A 17486-nucleotide genomic window follows, 5' to 3' on the forward strand; every position below is an offset into this window, starting at 1 on the left:
TTTTATTCTCTGAATGGATGCTTTTGGTTTGCCCTGCTTTCCTGTCAAAGAAATGGAGTTCCTGGAGGTTATTTTTAAGTTTTGTGTATTTTTTAAAGAATGTAAACCGTACTGGTTTGTGTTTGCAATTTAGAAACAGTATAGAAAACAAACAAACGATAATAATAAACAGTGATGGTATATTCAGGTAGCAAGCAGATTCCACTGAACATAATGAACTTGGTGGCTATTAGTGTGCTGAACTGGACAATGTTGACACATTTTGACCGACTCTGGCCAGAACTTGTGCATGAAGGAGCCTGCAAAGAGGTGGGCTAAGGTGGGATACAAATGCAATAAATAAATAAACAAATGCAATAAATAAATAAATACTCAAGCAATCAGGTAAATAAACAAATGGAGGGGGGGGTACACATGGTGCGGCATCTCCCCTCCTCTTCTCACCATGTTACCTTTTTTCCCATTTATTTTTCAGTAAAATCTTCGCTCCTGCAGCTGCAGCAGCACAAGCTTTGGGCCCTACCCTCGCGTCCCAAACAGGAAGTTGCGTCAGAAGGGAGCAGCAGAGCAGAGGCAGCTTTTCACTAGCGCTGCCGTCTGAAGGAGCGAAGAAGATTTTACTGCAAAGTAAATGGGGGGAAAAAAGGTAACCGGGAGGGAACAGAGCCGTCGGGGGTGGGCGGAGCCATGTGGTTTGGGTGACGTCATCACGGGCTCGGCGTTTTAATGCCGGCGCTGTATAGGCAGAGGAACTGGTCCTGGTCAATGGACTGTGCAGGGTTGCCAGGTGGTCGGTTTCCCTGGCAACCCTGACTGCGGCGGTTCCATCCGCACACAGATGGGGCTGTGTTTGAGCGTGGCCCTCGGGTGGGGGGGAGGGGTCAGAGCCGTCGGGGGTGGGCGGAGCCATATGGTTTGGGTGACGTCATCACGGGCTCGGCGTTTTAATGCCGGCGCTGTATAGGCAGAGGAATGGACTGTGCAGGGTTGCCAGGTGGTCGGTTTCCCTGGCAACCCTGGGACTGCGGCGGTTCCATCCGCACACAGATGGGGCTGTGTTTGCGCGTGGCCCTCGGGAGGGGGGGTCAGAGGCATGGGGCCTACTCGGCCTAGCCTTTAATGTGGCCCTGGCTCTATCTATATGGGATGCTTGAGGGCTGATGGCATCTTACTTTCATGACAGCTCTGCTGCTACTGCAGTGTTGTCTGTTTTGCAGAGTACATGCTGCTTTCAAAAACACAGCCCAGTGTGTGGCCTGAGGGAGGCAGCAGGACCTAGGGGCGTAGCCAGACAGCAGATTTTGGGTGGGCCTAGGCAAGACGTGGGTGGGCACCAAGCGTTCTCCCCCTCCCACTCCCACCAAAAAAATATCTCAGCTGGGAAAATGCTTCTCTCCACTTTGGCAGTCTGCAGCAGGCATGTGCTGAAAACAGCATGAGCAGGTGCCAGTATTGTGGAGAGCAGCATTTTTGTTACCATCAGGGGGAAGTTTTCAGCTGGTGGAGATTGGGATCCCCACTAGCTACTGCTAAACATGTGCTACTGTTGGGTGGGCCCCGGCCCACCTGTAGCTACGCCACTGCTACACACAATGCTTACGTGCAATGTGCCGCAGTTCTATTAACCCATCTGTAATATATATTGCATTTGTATCCCACATTATCCCACCTCTTTGCAGACTCAATGTGGCTTACAATAAATCATGGGTACTGGAAATAGAAGTGAATATACATTAGGTTTACAGAGGGTTTGTGTTACATGGCGGTGAATTACATGATGGTGTTAAAGCAAAAGACGTTATAAGACAGTACTAGAATATATATATATATATATATATATATATATATTAGTAAGAAATGGCCATTTGGGAAAAAAAATTAAACAGGCGCTAGGCTAGCAAGGCAATCCCCCCTCCATCCCTTCCGAGTTCCACACACCCCCTCTCCCTCCCTCAGTCCCTCAGTCTCTTGGTTGCAAGTTTGTGATGAAAGTTCGCAGCGTTCTCCCAGCTGCTGTCACTGAATCTCTGGAACTCGTGCGTTGTGCCTTCGCCGCCCTCGACTTCACCACGTTTTGACGCGAGGGTGGAGCTACACTGACTGCAGGCCAAACCGGATATCTCGGGTGCCTCATCCGGATTGAGGCTTCATTGGAACGTTGGAGGTGCCTTTTATATATATAGAAGATATACAGAAGAAGATATTTAAAAAAGGCTGGTCCTGCCTACAATGAATATGTATGAGAGAAATTCACACACTAATAAAGGCCCAGTGCAAGCAAATCGTGGATACCCTTGAAGGCCTGACCAGCTGGATGTGCCCTGAGGATTGGGTTGAGAAGCTGCCTGATTTAACCAAGCTACAGAGGATTTTGACCAGTTAAACTATAACTGGGCCAGGAGCAGATATTCAGTGGCAGTTGAACAGAGGGTTGTTCTGAATATCTGCTGTGACCACCATGGCACTTAGTACCAGAGCAGCAGGACTGCCGAGAGACAGTCGGGCCGGGGGCAGGGACGCTGCTGCCGTCGCACCTTCCCTGCCCCCCACCTTCCTGCGTCTGTTTCTCCCTCGGTCTATCACTCTCCTGCTCCTGTGTGCCAGGACCCAGGTTATCATGTTAGCACAATCACCCAGGTCCCACCACAGAAGATCAAGAGAGACAGACCGAGGGAGCAGAAGCCTTGCCAGTGCCGGGGCCACCCCCCTTGGAGGCTAGGCCCAGGGAATCTTGCCCTCCCCTACCCCTTCTTGGTGGTCCTGCCTAGCAGTTGAAGGACAGAGTCCAGAGTTAATATCAGCAGTGGCACCTGAATACCCATACTTATGATAGCAAACTTGTTCCTCCCTGCCCACCATAAGGGTGGCAATCAGCTCCTCCCTGTGCTATCTAATTGGGCAATACCCACCCTGTTCCCTCCTTCTTGATAACGTTGAGGGAAGAGGTGGAGCAGGGGTGGCAGTTGTTAGCCAGAGTTGCTGCTCTTGTTCCTGGTAAGAGGTTTCTTGTTCATATAACTCTCCTAATTCCAATTAGTACAGCATTGCCAGGTAGTTAGAGGGCATTAGGAAAAGAGCAGGAGAGAGCGCTCCCTGAGCTCAAAGGCTGCATTTCTTAGATTTGCAGAGAAGCTACAGTTCTATATTTTAAGGCTTCTAACTCAGGCTAATTGTGATCTGGCCTGTGTGCTGGGGCTTATACAGAGGAAACTGCTTCCATCCGATGGGCAGGAGCAATTCGCTGCCTGGGGCATCTTATAAACTTCCCAGACTGTTGCACCCCTCAGTATAATCGAATAGCTGTGATAGACACTGTGGTTGGGATTTACTGCTGTTAAAGTAATTCTTACATGGTGTATCTATTTATTTTGTATTTATTTGTTGCATTTGTACCCCACATTTTCCCACCTATTTGCAGGCTCAATGTGGCTTACATAGTACCGTCAAAGGTGTTTCCCTAGTCGGTTGATATCAAGTACAAGGTTAAAAAGTGATCATATGAGGTACATGTGGAGGATCGGGAGGGATGAAGATTGCGTGTTGGCCAGTACGGTCAAAGTCATGCTGTATTGCTGGCTGACGAGGTTTACGTGGGGTCGTTGGGATAGGCCTTCTTGAAGAGTGGAGTGGAGGAGTGGCCTAGTGGTTAGGGTGGTGGACTTTGGTCCTGAGGAACTGAGTTCGATTCCCACTTCAGGCACAGGCAGCTCCTTGTGACTCTGGGCAAGTCACTTAACCCTCCATTGCCCCATGTAAGCCGCATTGAGCCTGCCATGAGTGGGAAAGCATGGGGTACAAATGTAAAAAAAAAAAAAAAGAGGTTGGTTTTGAATGATTTCCTGAAGGTCAGGTGGTCGTGGATTGTTTTCAGGGCTTTTGGGAGGCCATTCCATAGTTGTGTGCTTATGTAGGAGGAGCCAGATGCATAAGTTGTTTTGTATTTCAGGCCTTTGCAGTTTGGGTAGTGTAGGTTTAAGTAGGATCTTGACAGTCTGACTATGTTTCTTCTTGGTAAATCAATCAGGTCTACCATATATCCTGGGACAATGCCGTATATGATTTTGTGGACTAAGGTGCAGATTTTGAAGATGATCTGTTCTTTGATTGGGAGCCAATGCAACTTTTCACGAAGAGGTTTGGCGTTATCGAAGCGTGTTTTGCTGAATATCAGCCTGGCTGCTGTATTTTGGGCGGTCTGGAGTTTTTTTTATGAGTTGTTCTTTGCAGCCCACGTTACTTAAATGAGTTTAAGAGTTTAGAAAACTACTACTACTACTTAACATTTCTAAAGCGCTACTAGGGTCAGGCAGCGCTGTACAATTTAACATGGAAGGACAGTCCCTGCTCAAGGAGCTTACAATCTAGAAGACAGATGTACAATCTAAAGACAAGTGTACAGTCAAAAGACAAGTGTAGAGGCCGTCTGATAGGGCATACTATATTTCACGAAAGGTTAGGTGCCGAAAGCAGCCTTGAAGAGGTGAGTTTTAAGTAGAGATTTGAAGATGGGTAGGGAGGGGGCTTGGCGTAGGGGTTGAGGATGATTGTTCCAAGCATAGGGTGAGGCAAGGCAGAATGAGCAGAGCCTGGAGTTGGCAGTGGTGGAGAAGGGAACTGAAAGGAGGGATTTGTCCTGTGAGCGGAGGTTACGGGCGGGAACATAGGGGGAGATGAGGGTAGAGAGGTAGTGAGGAGCCGCAGACCGGGTGCATTTGTAGGTAAGGAGGAGAATCTTGAATTGTATGCGATATCTGATCGGAAGCCAGTGAAATGACTTGAGGAGAGGGGTGATATGAGTATATCGGTTCTGGCGGAATATAAGACGTGCGGCAGCGTTCTGAACGGATTGAAGGGGGGATAGATGGCTAAGTGGGAGGCCGGTGAGGAGTAAGTTGCAGTAGTCAAGGCGAGAGGTAATGAGAGCGTGGACGAGAGTTCGTGTGGTGTGCTCAGATAGGAAAGGGCGAATTTTGCTGATGTTGAAGAGGAAGAAGCGACAGGTCTTGGCAGTCTGTTGGATATGCGCAGAGAAGGAGAGGGAGGAATCGAAGATGACTCCAAGGTTGCTGGCAGATGGGACGGGGTGGATCAGGGTGTTATCAACTGAGATAGAGAGTGGAGGAAGAGGAGAGGTGGGTTTAGGTGGAAAGACAAGGAGCTCGGTTTTGGACATGTTCAGCTTCAGGTGGCGGTTGGACATCCAGTTACTCAACCTAGTAAGGATAGTTTAGAATCGGATGTGAAGGTGAGTGTAGCTCATAACTGGGAAGTGCAGATACTGAGTGCCAGTCCGTGCTGGGTCAGTTTGGATTTTCTGTGGATGCAATAATGCTATTGCACCACCAAAACTACATTAAGAAGCCAGAGAAGCAAAGCAGAAGAGGTGGAGGGGTCCAGGAGGAGAAGGGAAGGTGGAGAGAGATACTGCCAGAATTACGTGTGAGGGTCTCGGTACTGCAATAGCAGGGGGATGCTGCAGGGTAGGAGTAAGGTACTGTCGGAATTATGTGCAAGGGTCTCAGTAGCACTGGTGCTAGATTTATAGTGGACTTATAAAAAGCAACCAAAGAATTACGTAACTTTAAAACTATTATGTATTTCAACACCATGTAACCAATACCCTCTGTAAACCAAATGGATATTCTCTTCTATTTCCAATTTCCATGATGAATTGTAAGCCACATTGAGCCAGCAAAGAGGTGGGATAATGTGGGATACAAATGCAATAAATAAATTCTGCAGGTGACCCTGTGAGCTGATTGGCCCTTCAATTAAATACCTACTTGAAGGCAGACAGTTGAGTTCTCCCAAACGCTGGAGATCTGATTTCACTGCATTGTGAACCTAGAGATTATTTATTTTCTTTTCCATGTTTTATTTTGTTTGATTTCTATTTATAACCTTTAAGAGTGGACTAACACGGCTACCACACCTCTGAACCTAGAGAGAAATGGGAGGTGGATGAGAACCTACAGCTTGTTGATGTGAGCTTTCCTTTCTAATTGCAGAGCCTGAGGGATATACTTTATCGCCCCATGGGCAGGTGCTGTCAGGGCTGGGACATTACCTTCTCACCCTGTCCAAATCCCTGAGCTGGCCGATAGTACGTATGAGCGAGTCCTAGATGGGAAGCAGTAAGGAGAGAGGCTTTGTGAAATGAGTTTCCAATGATGAGAGCCAGAGGCTGGGGGGAGGAGGCATTTAAGAACAGAACCTGTAGAGGAGAGAATAAATGGGGGGAGGAGGGTGAAAGAAAATATATACGCATTCATTTCTATTTGCTCTGCCAGAGTGAAGCATTGAAATGAAACAATCCAGTCTGTAAAAAGTTTATCTTCTCAGTACGCTTTTATCTTCCCTAGGAGCTGGTGACACTTTTCTGGGTGGTGTGGCTCAGCCCTGGTTCCCAGGCGCTTATCAGTTATGTCAGGATGGTTCCCTGGCAGTGGGGTGGGGGTTGGGGACATTTTTGATTTTAAAAAGCCTTCTATTTTTCTCTTTATGCCATACGAGTTCCTTGGCTGATTTGTCTCTTCTTTTTCAGCTCTCCTAAGTTTTTGCTGCATCTTTCTATATCCTTCCTTTCCCCTCTCCTCCCCCCCTTTCTGTCAGTTCACTGTTCTGGGAGGAAACAGCAGCTGGATGCAGAGGACAGTGGTGGTGGCCGGGGGTGGAATCAGCGGGCTTACTGCTTGCTATCACCTTGCCAAAAGCTCCAGTACACCCAAAGTAAGTAGCCCAGCTCTGCAGTATGGCCTTCACTATAACACAGTAACCATGTGTAAGAGAGAAATACGCTAAACGAACAAAACATTAGTACTTGAAGTTAATGAGAGTCATGTAAGGAGGAAATTGCCAAAGAGCGTTCTTGATTGGGTGGCAGAGCCGGTGGTGGGAGGCGGGGCTGGTGCTTTGGAGGCGGGGATAGTGCTGGGCAGACTTATACGGTCTGTGCCCTGAAAATGACAGTTACAAATCAAGGTACGGTATACACTAAAAGTAGCACTTATGAGTTTATCTTGTTGGGCAGACTGGATGGACCATGCAGGTCTTTTTCTGCCGTCATCTACTATGTTACTATGTAAAGTACACGGGCGCTTCTCATACGCATCCTTCGTGCTCATTGTCGGAGAAAGCAGCTAGGTCATTTCTCTTTGAAACTATCATAAATTAAATGCCTTCAAAGCTCCTGTGTACTTTTGACCTGCTTTTTGATGTGGGCGGCCAAGCAGGGTTACATGCTGTGTTTAATTCTGGAAACATCTTACAGGTGTGCTATTTTCCTCTTACCCCACAAGCAATTCCTCCCCACCATCTGCCTAAAAGTGCTTACACAGTAGGAGCTATCAGGTGTTAATATTTCAGCCAGCATCAACAGGGCTTTCTTCAGAAGCTAACTGAGGCTTGTTAATCCATTTTAAAGTTTCTAGTTCGTTTTCAGAAATTGATCGATACAACAGGGTGAGACAGCTGTGTAAGTGTACATCTCATTCAGCACTGCAGCACTTCCTGCTATTCTAGTATTGAAATCCCCTCTCCCCTAAAAAAAAAAAACAAAGATACTCACACAGAGCTTTGACAGATCACCTCACTCCTGCCCAGCAGCATTTCCTGCAGTTACATAGTAACATAGTAGATGACGGCAGAAAAAGACCTGCACGGTCCATCCAGTCTGCCCAAGTAATGTGCCACTTTTTTGTGTATACCTTACCTTGATTTGTACCTGTCTTTTTCAGGGCACAGACCGTACAAGTCTGCCCAGCACTATCCCCGCCTCCCACCATTGGCTCTGGCACAGACCATATAAGTCTGCCCAGCACTATCCCCGCCTCCCAACCACCAGTCCCACCTCCCACCACCATCTCTGGCATAGACCGTATAAGTCTGCCCAGCACTAGCTCCGCCTCCCAACCACCAGTACCAAGACCCTCATACATAATTCTGGTAGTGTATCTAATTCCTGCCCTACAGCACCCCTTACTATTCCAGTATTGAGACCCTCATGCAACTCTGCCAGTACACTTAAATCCTGTGAAAGGATTATTCTTAAACTTTCTTCATCATGTCCAAGACTCTAACCTCTAGAAAGCAAGTAAATGTATTAGTCTAATAAAAAGATATCGCCTTACAGATCTGTAATATATATATTTGTTGATCTGTACTTCTGTGTATTAAAGTCGAACAATGCATTTTTGCTGTGCAATTTTCTTTCTTTAATTTAAGATTAATATATTTATTGTAGATCATTCTGCTGGAAGGCAGCAGCCGTTTGGGAGGCTGGTTGCTGTCCACCCGCACAGATGATGGGGCTGTGTTTGAGCACGGACCTCGGGGGATCCGTCCAGCGGGGTCTGTGGGAAAGAACACCCTGAATATGGTAAGATGTAAAAGAAAATCTCCCTGTGAGTAAGGCTGCATTTCGATCGAAGTTTTAATTGTGATTAATTGCGCGATTAAAGATAAATAAATAATGTCTTTCCCCACTTCGACTCCTTGCGACTGTGGGTAATGGAGGGTTAAGTGACTTGCCCAGAGTCACAAGGAGCTGGTGGGGGGGGGAAATAACACGGCTGTAATTGTGCAATTAATCGCAATTACAAATTTTAATCGAAAGGGAGCCCTAAAAAAAGAATAAAAAGTCATGAGAAGATAAGAAATACAAAATACAAACTGAAAAATTGCAAATGCAAGAATCAAAAACAGCCTGCAGAATAGCTATAAATAGCCTTACAGGTTTCAAAGCCTACATGTGATGGAAGCGTTCACTGCCCCTGTTCTTTGGTGGGACACTTAGGTGCCAGTTTTATAAAGGGACGGCTAGATGTAGGAGTCCCGTTGCAGCATTGCACCTGCCCTATGATGGCATCTACACACCCAGTTTCTATTATGCAATAGTAGTGTAAACCAACATCAGGATAACTAAGGGACCCTTTTAACATTTGTTACATTGCTTTTTGTACTTTGGTTCTTGAATAAAAGCTTTTTCAAAATTTTAAAAAAAGTAAAAGTGGCCTGTGGTACTCTGGACGTGTGAATTTGTTGTGCGCTGGACCATTTTTTTTTACCATGGCTGGAAAAAAGGGCTTTTTTTTCATGGAGCAGTAAATGGCTGTGCGCTAAAATTAAAACTAGTGCGCAGCTATTTACCGCCACCCGTGGACCTCGCAGTAAGGGCTCACATGCTACTCGTGCGGTAATCAGGTAGCATGCGCTAATGTGGCCAAGCTGACGATTCTTACTCTCCTCTTGGAAGCATGCTTTTGTTCAGCCACTGCTTAAGAAATCATTTCTGGATCTCTCAGTTGCCTCCAACTTTCGTCCCATCACCAATTTCCCACATTTTCTCTAAAATCCTGGAAAAACTGGTCCGCTCCCAATTTGAGGACTTTACATTAATGTATGCCATCCCTTTCAATCAGTCTTTTGTCATCAGTTTCAACTAATGAGGCTTTAACCTATGGAGTACAACAAGGTTCCATACTTTCTCCTCTTTTGTTCAATATTTTCTTGAGTCCTCTCGCTACGCTTATTCAAGACTTTAGTATCTCTTTTCATATGTATGCAGATGATATTTTGTTACTCTACAAGGCCAGTCTGCTTACTCTAGATCTACTGCCTCTTCAGCGTTGCCTAAAAGCTGTTGCCCAGTGGCTCTTAGACCATCACCTTGTTCTAAACTGAGACAAGACGGTGGCCTGTTGGCTCTCTGGTCATCTTATGCCACCTTCTGACTCTTTATTGTTGTTCGATATCGTAATTGTTCCAGTTCCTAGTTTTTATTACCTAGGAGTGTTTCTTAACTCTAGTCTGTCTTTTGAACCTCTGGTATTGGCGCTTTGTAAGTCAGAGATTTTCTTGTTGCATCTATTACGGTTGATCCGCTCAGTTTTTGACCATAATACATTTCACTCGTTTATCTTATCTTGGTTTATGACAAGATTAGATTATTGCAATATTGTTTATTTGGGGATTTCTAAGTCTTTGCTAAAGAGGCTTCAGTCCTTGCAAAATACTGCCATTTGTCGTCTTTGTCATTTACGGAAATCTAATCACGTCACACTCGCCTTGAAGAATCACTATTGGTTGCCTATTGCATTCAGTTTAAAGTTCTGCTCCTGACTTTTAAGACTTACCATCAAGGTACACCCCCTGTCTGTCATCGTTGACTGTCCCTTACTCCCTAGCACGGGTCCTGCACTGTATTAACGACCATTGTTTGGTTCTGCCAGAGCCCCACATGACTGAAATAGAAATTACCAGTGAAGGTGTGTTTTTCCTTATTGCCCCTCATTTATGGAATTCTGTGCCTCTTACTTTATGTAGTGAACCTATGTTAAAGAAATTTAAATCCTAACTCAAAGCCTGGCAGTTTCACAAGTCTATGAATGCATGTGGCGTCCGGCATAATGGGGTGTGAATACCGGACTGTGAGTCTCCATCTCTGATTGCGCATGTTTTGTGTGGCTGGTTTCTTTAGTATGAAATGGTATATATCAAGTGTCAAATAAATAAATATAAAAATAGCACGGAAACCTTCTTTCTCTCTTTTTACGATGTCGTTCGGACATCTCTGGATCAACACGTCTCTGTTATAGTCATTTCATTGGATCTCTCTTCAGCGTTTGATATGGTTGACCATTCACTACTCCTTTCCTGTCTTCAGTCTTTAGGCTTCCGGGACACAGTTCTTTCATGGTTCACCAAATACCTCTCAGGGCTTTCTTTTCAACTTTTTCATGGTCCTACCCCACTCACTCGGGTGTCCCTAAGGGGTCTATTCTTGCTCCTGTGCTCTTTCATGTCCTTCTCTCTCTCCCCTCTTGACACTCATTCAGGAACAGGGCTGTGTACATTTCAGTTATGCTGATGATATCCAAATCCTTTGTCAGGTCACAGATTCCACTTTCAGTCTCTCCGTTGTAAATAACTGTCTTCGTCATGTTTCCTCTTGGCTAGCCGATAACCACTTGTTCCTGAAAGCTTCTAAATATGAAGCCTTAGTTTTCCCTAATCTAGGATCCCCCCTTCCGCCGACTCCTTTGATCAGCAACCACTCCCTCCCCTTCTCTAACTCTGTGAAAATTCTTGGTTGACTTTCAAGCCTCGAATTGACTCAGTAATCTGTTCAGCATTCTTCGCTCTTCATCAAATCTGCCCCCTCCTGCACTCTCCTCCTATCCGTCGTCATTTCCCATCTAGATTACTGTACCTCACTTTACACTGGTCTCCCTCTATATTCCATCAAGCGCCTTCAGCTCATTCAGTCGACTACAGTTAAACTTTTCCATTTGACTCACCGTTTTGACCACGTCTCTCCACTACTTCACTCAGAATATTGGCCTCTGCACTTACTAAGTTTTAAAATTATTTGTCTTGTTTACAAGTCACATTTCCCAACCTCCTCTGCTTACCTTCACTCGGTCATACTTCCCTATACCCCTGTGCGCTCTCTTCAGTCTTTCACTGACTGCAAATTTGTTAGATGTACCTTCCCTCCCTTCTTTTCACCTTAGACTTTATTGGGAATCTTCTTTCAACTTCGTAGGTCCCACTCTCTGGAATTCCCTCCCGCCCCTTCTCCTCATGGAAACCTCTTATAATAAATTCAAATCACACCTAAAAACCCACCTATTCTCCGAGACCTTTGGATAGTCTACATTCCGTTGTCACCCCTCCCTCCTGTTTGTTCCCCATTTATTTTATATATTAGTATTGTGAACTGTGCAGTAGCCATGCTGGACCTCATGCGGTATATCAAGCCTCTGGAAATAAATAGATAAAATCTGATCTGTTTGTATTTCCCCTTCCATCCCCAGTTTCTGTTATTAATATTCTTTTAAATATTATTTTTAGGTGTCTGAACTTGGTCTCGAGGACGAAATCCTTCCAGTACCAGGGGACCATTCAGCTTCCAAAAACCGTTACCTGTATGTGAACAAAGCATTGCACAAGCTACCCTCCAGTATCAGGTAACACTTCAATCTGCGAATCTGCGATCATATCTCCCAGTGACCTCTCATCTCTCAGTAACCCCTTCACGCCTCCCAGCGACCCATATCTCTCAGTAACACCTCCCCTCCATCATTATAAGGCAGTCATCCCCCCCACCCTCCCTCCCTCATCTGTGAAGTTCATCTGGGACCCCCCCCCCCCTCATCTCTCAGTGACCCATTCATTATAAGAAATTCACCCCTTCATTCCGCCCAGCCACCTTTGTCTCTCAGTGATACAGTAATATAGTAGATGAGGGCAGATAGAGATAAACATGGCCCATTCAGTCTGCCTAGCAAGATATTTAGGTTTCTAACTTTCACCCTGAGCCTTCTGTTTAGGGTTATATAAAAGTCACCTCCCCTCCACACCTCGTAACCCCTTTCATCTCTTGATGACTTCCCCCCTCATTAAAAGATAGGGATGACTGAAGGTGGGAGTGAGTGACCTAAGGGCCTTCTTATACCTGACTGACCTCCAGAGACTTCAGCCCCCTTCCATTTTTGAAGCTGTGAAATTATAATCAGAATAGTTGACCTTGTGAGTAAATCATTAGGCTGGATGGTGTTCAGAGAAACCTAGTTGTTCTTCCAGCTAGCCAGATTAGGTGGCATTATAGCCAAACCTCCAGCTCAACACCTTCCCCTCCCTCCGGACTGACCGCACAGACCCCATTAGCCCTCTGAGATACTCTTGCTCTGTCTGACCTGCAGTGGGGTTTTACGGACCATCCCCCCCTTCAGCAAGCCATTGATCTGGTGCGGACTCCGTGACTTCATGGCCAAGCGAGGGACCCAGCCTGACGAGACCGTCCATGAGTTTGTGGTACGCCGCCTGGGAAAGGAGGTGAGAGCTCTCTGTCCACCAGCAGCATTTAAACCGAGGCTCAGCCTGTGGCACTTCTGTAGCACAGGTTAAGTTGAAGCTAGTACTGTTATTTGGGGTACGGTGGCTCTGACACAGTCTCCTCTCTTTTGTCCTTTCACGTAGTTGCTTTTTGCATCTGTTTGCTTTTCTCTTTTGGTATCATTTTAACCTTGGCTTCGTATCCTGTGTTTCTCCCTGGTCTAGTTTGGACCGAAACTGCCTGAATACTAAGAACAGGGATGTGAAATTATCTGTGGGAAAAGGAAATATGTGGGTTATGATATGAAATTGCAGGGAGGAAGCTTCAGAAGACTAGTTCTTTGCTGAGAAGGTAGTGGATGCATGGAGATGGCAACTAAAACTGTGATGGAATTTAAATCTGCATGGGACATACACACATAACACAGTGGCAAGGGCAGGTGGGTGTCAACCAGTGGCGTAGCCACGGGTGGGCTTGGGTGGGCCAGGGCCCATCCATTTAGGGTTCAGGCCCACCCAACAGTAGCACACGTTTAGTGGTATCTGGTGGGGATCCCAAGCTCCACCTGCTGAAGAGTTCCCCCTGATGGTAACGAAAATACTAATCTCCATGATACCGGCACCTGCGCATGCTCAGTTTTCAGGGCAGACTGCCAAGGTGGAAAGAAGCTTTTTCCCACCAGCTGAGATATTTTTTTGGAGATTTGGGGGGGAGGGGGAACACTTGGTGCCCACTCACTTCTTGCCTAGACTCACCCAAAATCTGTTGTCTGGCTACGCCCCTGGTGTCAACGCATTAAAAAAAACAAGGGAGAGATTTGAGTGTTTGTTCATCATATCGGCATAGAGGGGCAAAGAAGAGAGAATGCAAGCCAGTGGGCAGAGTGTGTCCATATGATGGCATCAGGCTTCCTCGAGGATGACCATGGTGGCAACTGGATTTCCAAGAAGACTGGAGTAAGCTGTACAGTGGCCTCTCTTCTAACCCTAACATCAGCAAGCACGTAGCCAGCCTCACTAATTTTGGAGGCAGTTTGGTGATAAAATATGGGAGGAGAACGTTGGGTGTTTTATGCCCAAGGCTTGTGAGAACCATAGAGAAAGATGACAAGGCCTGGAATGACCTCCCATCGGGGATGGTTGAAACCAGTACGGTGATGGGACAGATTGTAGAGGGCAATGGTGTATCAGATTAGAGAGGTTGGATACAAGACACTGGGGGAATGTTTAGGAGGTAGTTGATGTTGATTGGATAGATGACCACAGTGATGTGAAAAAGGTTTTGCGCCTTCCAGATTTTCCCTGTTATTGCATATACATCACACTGAATGGCTTCTGCTCTTCAAACAAAATGTAATACTGGACAAAGGGAACCTGAGTAAACATAACACAGTTTTGGAATTATTACGTAATTTATTTAAGGAATAAAAGGGCCCTTTTACTAGAGCTTAGCGTGTGCTAAATGCTACGCATCCTGTTTTATACCTGTGTGCCCTGTGGCATGTATCGCAGGCTAATATCCGTTGGTGTGCGCTAAGCTTTAGTAAAAGGGCCCCAAAGTTATCCAACATCCATATCACCCATTTGAAAAACGAAATGCCCCCCTTAGTTTCTCAATCAATCAACTAATTAACTAAATGTAATTGATAATTAGATTCAGCTGGTTGCAGCCGGCCCCGTCAACTCTAAACCTCACTATAGATCAGGGGTTCTCAACCCAGTTCTTGGAACACACCTAGCCAAGCAGGTTTTCGGAATATCCTTAATGAATATGCATGAGATAAATTTGTAGTACTCTATAGATTGCTGGAATTCAAAAATCACCACTATAGGAATTTCAAAAGACCTCAGCCGTGCAGCTCAATGAACGTAACGTACGTCATCAAGACTTACGCACCACCTTCTTTATTGGTCTTTTACAGTTAGTCATTGACATTTCTTGAAGCATTCATTTTGAATATTTTGACTATTTTTGGTAATGAAAGTAAAAATGTATCTTTGTCAGCTCAGGGGTTATTTTATTTTTATTTTTGTTACATTTGTACCCTGCGCTTTCCCACTCATGGCAGGCTCAATGCGTCTTACATGGGGCAATGGAGGGTTAAGTGACTTGCCCAGAGTCACAAGGAGCTGTCTGTGCCTGAAGTGGGAATCAAACTCAGTTCCTCAGTTCCCCAGGACCAAAGTCCACCACCCTAACCACTAGGCCACTCCTCCACTTTGACTTCAGCAGCTCAAAGTAGGATCTTAAACTCTTAGCTCTGTTTGTTTTGGTCTTTGTAGGGTCAACACACGGCGTTTTGTTCTTTGCTTAAGGGTTGGGAGGGTGGGGGGAGGAGGTTGAGGTTTCTTTGAAAATGGGCATTATCTGTGTAGTTGCTCACTGGTGTATTTTTCTTCTTTGTTGGTTGAATGTCTAATAAAGTTCTTTAAACATCTACTATAATAAAACTCACCCTCAACGTTCTGAGGACACTGACGTCAGTGAAGCCAAGCCCTGACTTCCTTCAAAAAGGTTCGAAGGTTCGTGTTGGTGAAGCCACCAAAATCGCTCCGGGCCCCGCCCTCGAGGGCGGAGCAATGGCAGAACAACGAAGGGGTTGCCAGGGAGGGAGGCGGGGGGGGGGTGAATCGCTCCGGCCCCCGCCCTCGCGTCAAACGTCATGACATTGGGGGCGGAGCAATGCCAGAACAACGAAGGGGTTGCCCAGGGACGGAGGGGGGTGTTGGCGACGAAAACCTTGCTAGCGCCCATTTCATTTGCTCTGAAACGGGCTTCTTTTACTAGTAAATAAATAAAAGCTGTGTTATATGTTTACTCAGGTTCCCTTTGTCTAATATTGCATTTTATTTTGAAGATCATAAACCATTAAGTGTGACATATCTATATAAATAATTCTCACCTCCAATTCTGAAGCTCACAGTGTGGCAGGGAAACAGTGAAGCCCTGTAGTGTTGTAGCCTGTCAGCACCATTCACTCTCACTCTCACTCATACACCCGCCCTCAGCCACGCCCCTTCCGGACATAAGTCGCAACCCCAACGTTCGAATGAAGCCACTCAAGCTCCACCCACTTCCGTGAAGGGTTCATAAATTCGTGGTGGTGAAGCCTCTCGACGCCATGAACGAAACGGACGCACAATCAGCTCCCACGGCGCCAACGACACCAACAAGGCCCCCCAAATGCCCGTACAACTACGCGACAAAACCGCTTCGGGGGGGGGGAGGCAGCCAGCCAGCCACACACAGTGAACGTCGGAGGGACAACGTCGATGCAGCACCTCTGAGGTTTCCTTTTCTTTAGTGTATGGAGATGACGGCTACACGGGGCAGGGGAAACTGAAATTAACGCAGAAACACGCTGTGCCTCACAATCAGCTGCCAGGGCGCCGACGACACCAACAAGGCCCCCCCAAACGCCCGTACAACTATGTGACAAAACCGCTTCGGGGGGGGGAGGCAGCCAGCCAGACACAGTGAACATCGGAGGGACAACGTCGATGCAGCACCTCTGAGGTTTGCTTTTCTTTGAGTGTATGGAGATGACGGCTACACAGGGCAGGGGAAGCTGAGATTAACGCAATTCCCTTCCTGTCCTACACTGTACAACATAGCCTTACGTCCACTCCTGTGTACAAACAGAGGGCACGGAGGACCACATGCAACTTGGAGGGAACACAGGGAGAGACCGGGGGGGGGGGCTTTTTTTTACTAGTATGCAATAACAGGGGAAATCGTTTTTTAAAGTGGTAGAGAACCAGAAAGGAAGACAATTGGGCAGACTGGATGGGCCATTTGGCCCTTATCTGCTGTCATTTACCGTGTTACTGGGTAAGGAAGGGAGAGATGCAGCACTAAATGACAGACAGTGGGGGTTAGTAGAAGGACGTATGTTTTTTCACCTTAGCTGACGCTTTTTGCCGCCTTCTCCCACAGGTAGCAGACATTGCCATAGACAGCCTGTGCCGTGGCGTATTTGCCGGCGACTGCCGGCGGCTGAGCCTGAGATCCTGCTTCCCTATATTGTATGAAGCTGAGAGGAAGAGACGCTCCATTATCCTGGGAATGGTTCTGGCTGGAGGTGAGAGAGCGGGAGGGGGGATGATGTTTTGTTCTTGGGTGCTTGCATGGACTGAGGTTGCAGACTTTACCAAACAAGACAAGGAGGGCAGCTAGGGCTTCTGTTTTCAGATGTTCATGCTATCAATTTTGGTACAGTAGAGTCTCAGTTATTCAAAATTCTGGATTATCCGGCATACCTCGGTGACGTCACAGCATTGTCATTGGGATGCATACGGATTTCTCTCTCTCTTTTGTGGCATCACGATTAGTTAAAAGGCAGCAGTGCTAGGTAGGATTCTAAGAAGCTCATAGGAATAAAATGGGCTTCTTAGCATTTAGCATGTGTTAAATCCATTAGTGCACCTTAGGAAAAGGAACCCGATGTTTTACTGCTTCCTCTCTTGAAACATGCACTAATAATGTGGTTTGTTTTGTTTTTGATCTGAAGTTTATGATGTATTTTATTACTGTGTATGTAACTTTTGGGCTCATTTTCGAAAGAGAAGGACGTCCATCTTTCGACATAAACTCTGGAATTCGTTGCCGGAGAAAGTGGTGAAGGCGGTTAGCTTAGCAGAGTTTAAAA

The 17486-nt window shown here is 46.3% G+C and overlaps 1 protein-coding gene across 4 annotated transcripts in view; it reads left to right on the plus strand.

The window, feature by feature from the left end:
• Window positions 1–551: 551 nt before the first annotated feature.
• PPOX (protoporphyrinogen oxidase) overlaps window positions 552–17486 on the plus strand; it is a 34939-nt gene continuing 18004 nt past the window's right edge. For 2 of the 4 annotated variants that reach the window (XM_030188321.1, XM_030188318.1), the window contains exons 1-6: window positions 552–646; window positions 6545–6729; window positions 8243–8377; window positions 11854–11969; window positions 12705–12837; window positions 16775–16919. In XM_030188321.1, coding sequence (XP_030044181.1) covers window positions 6643–6729; window positions 8243–8377; window positions 11854–11969; window positions 12705–12837; window positions 16775–16919 — 616 coding nt within the window. In that variant the 5' untranslated portion in view covers window positions 552–646; window positions 6545–6642. Of the gene's footprint in view, window positions 647–6029; window positions 6104–6544; window positions 6730–8242; window positions 8378–11853; window positions 11970–12704; window positions 12838–16774; window positions 16920–17486 lie in introns of those variants that run through there. The other 2 variants (XM_030188319.1, XM_030188320.1) reach the window with 2 other exon arrangements.

The sequence above is a fragment of the Microcaecilia unicolor genome, chromosome 14 (assembly GCF_901765095.1).
Source record: "Microcaecilia unicolor chromosome 14, aMicUni1.1, whole genome shotgun sequence".
Taxonomy (NCBI): Eukaryota; Metazoa; Chordata; class Amphibia; order Gymnophiona; family Siphonopidae; genus Microcaecilia; species Microcaecilia unicolor.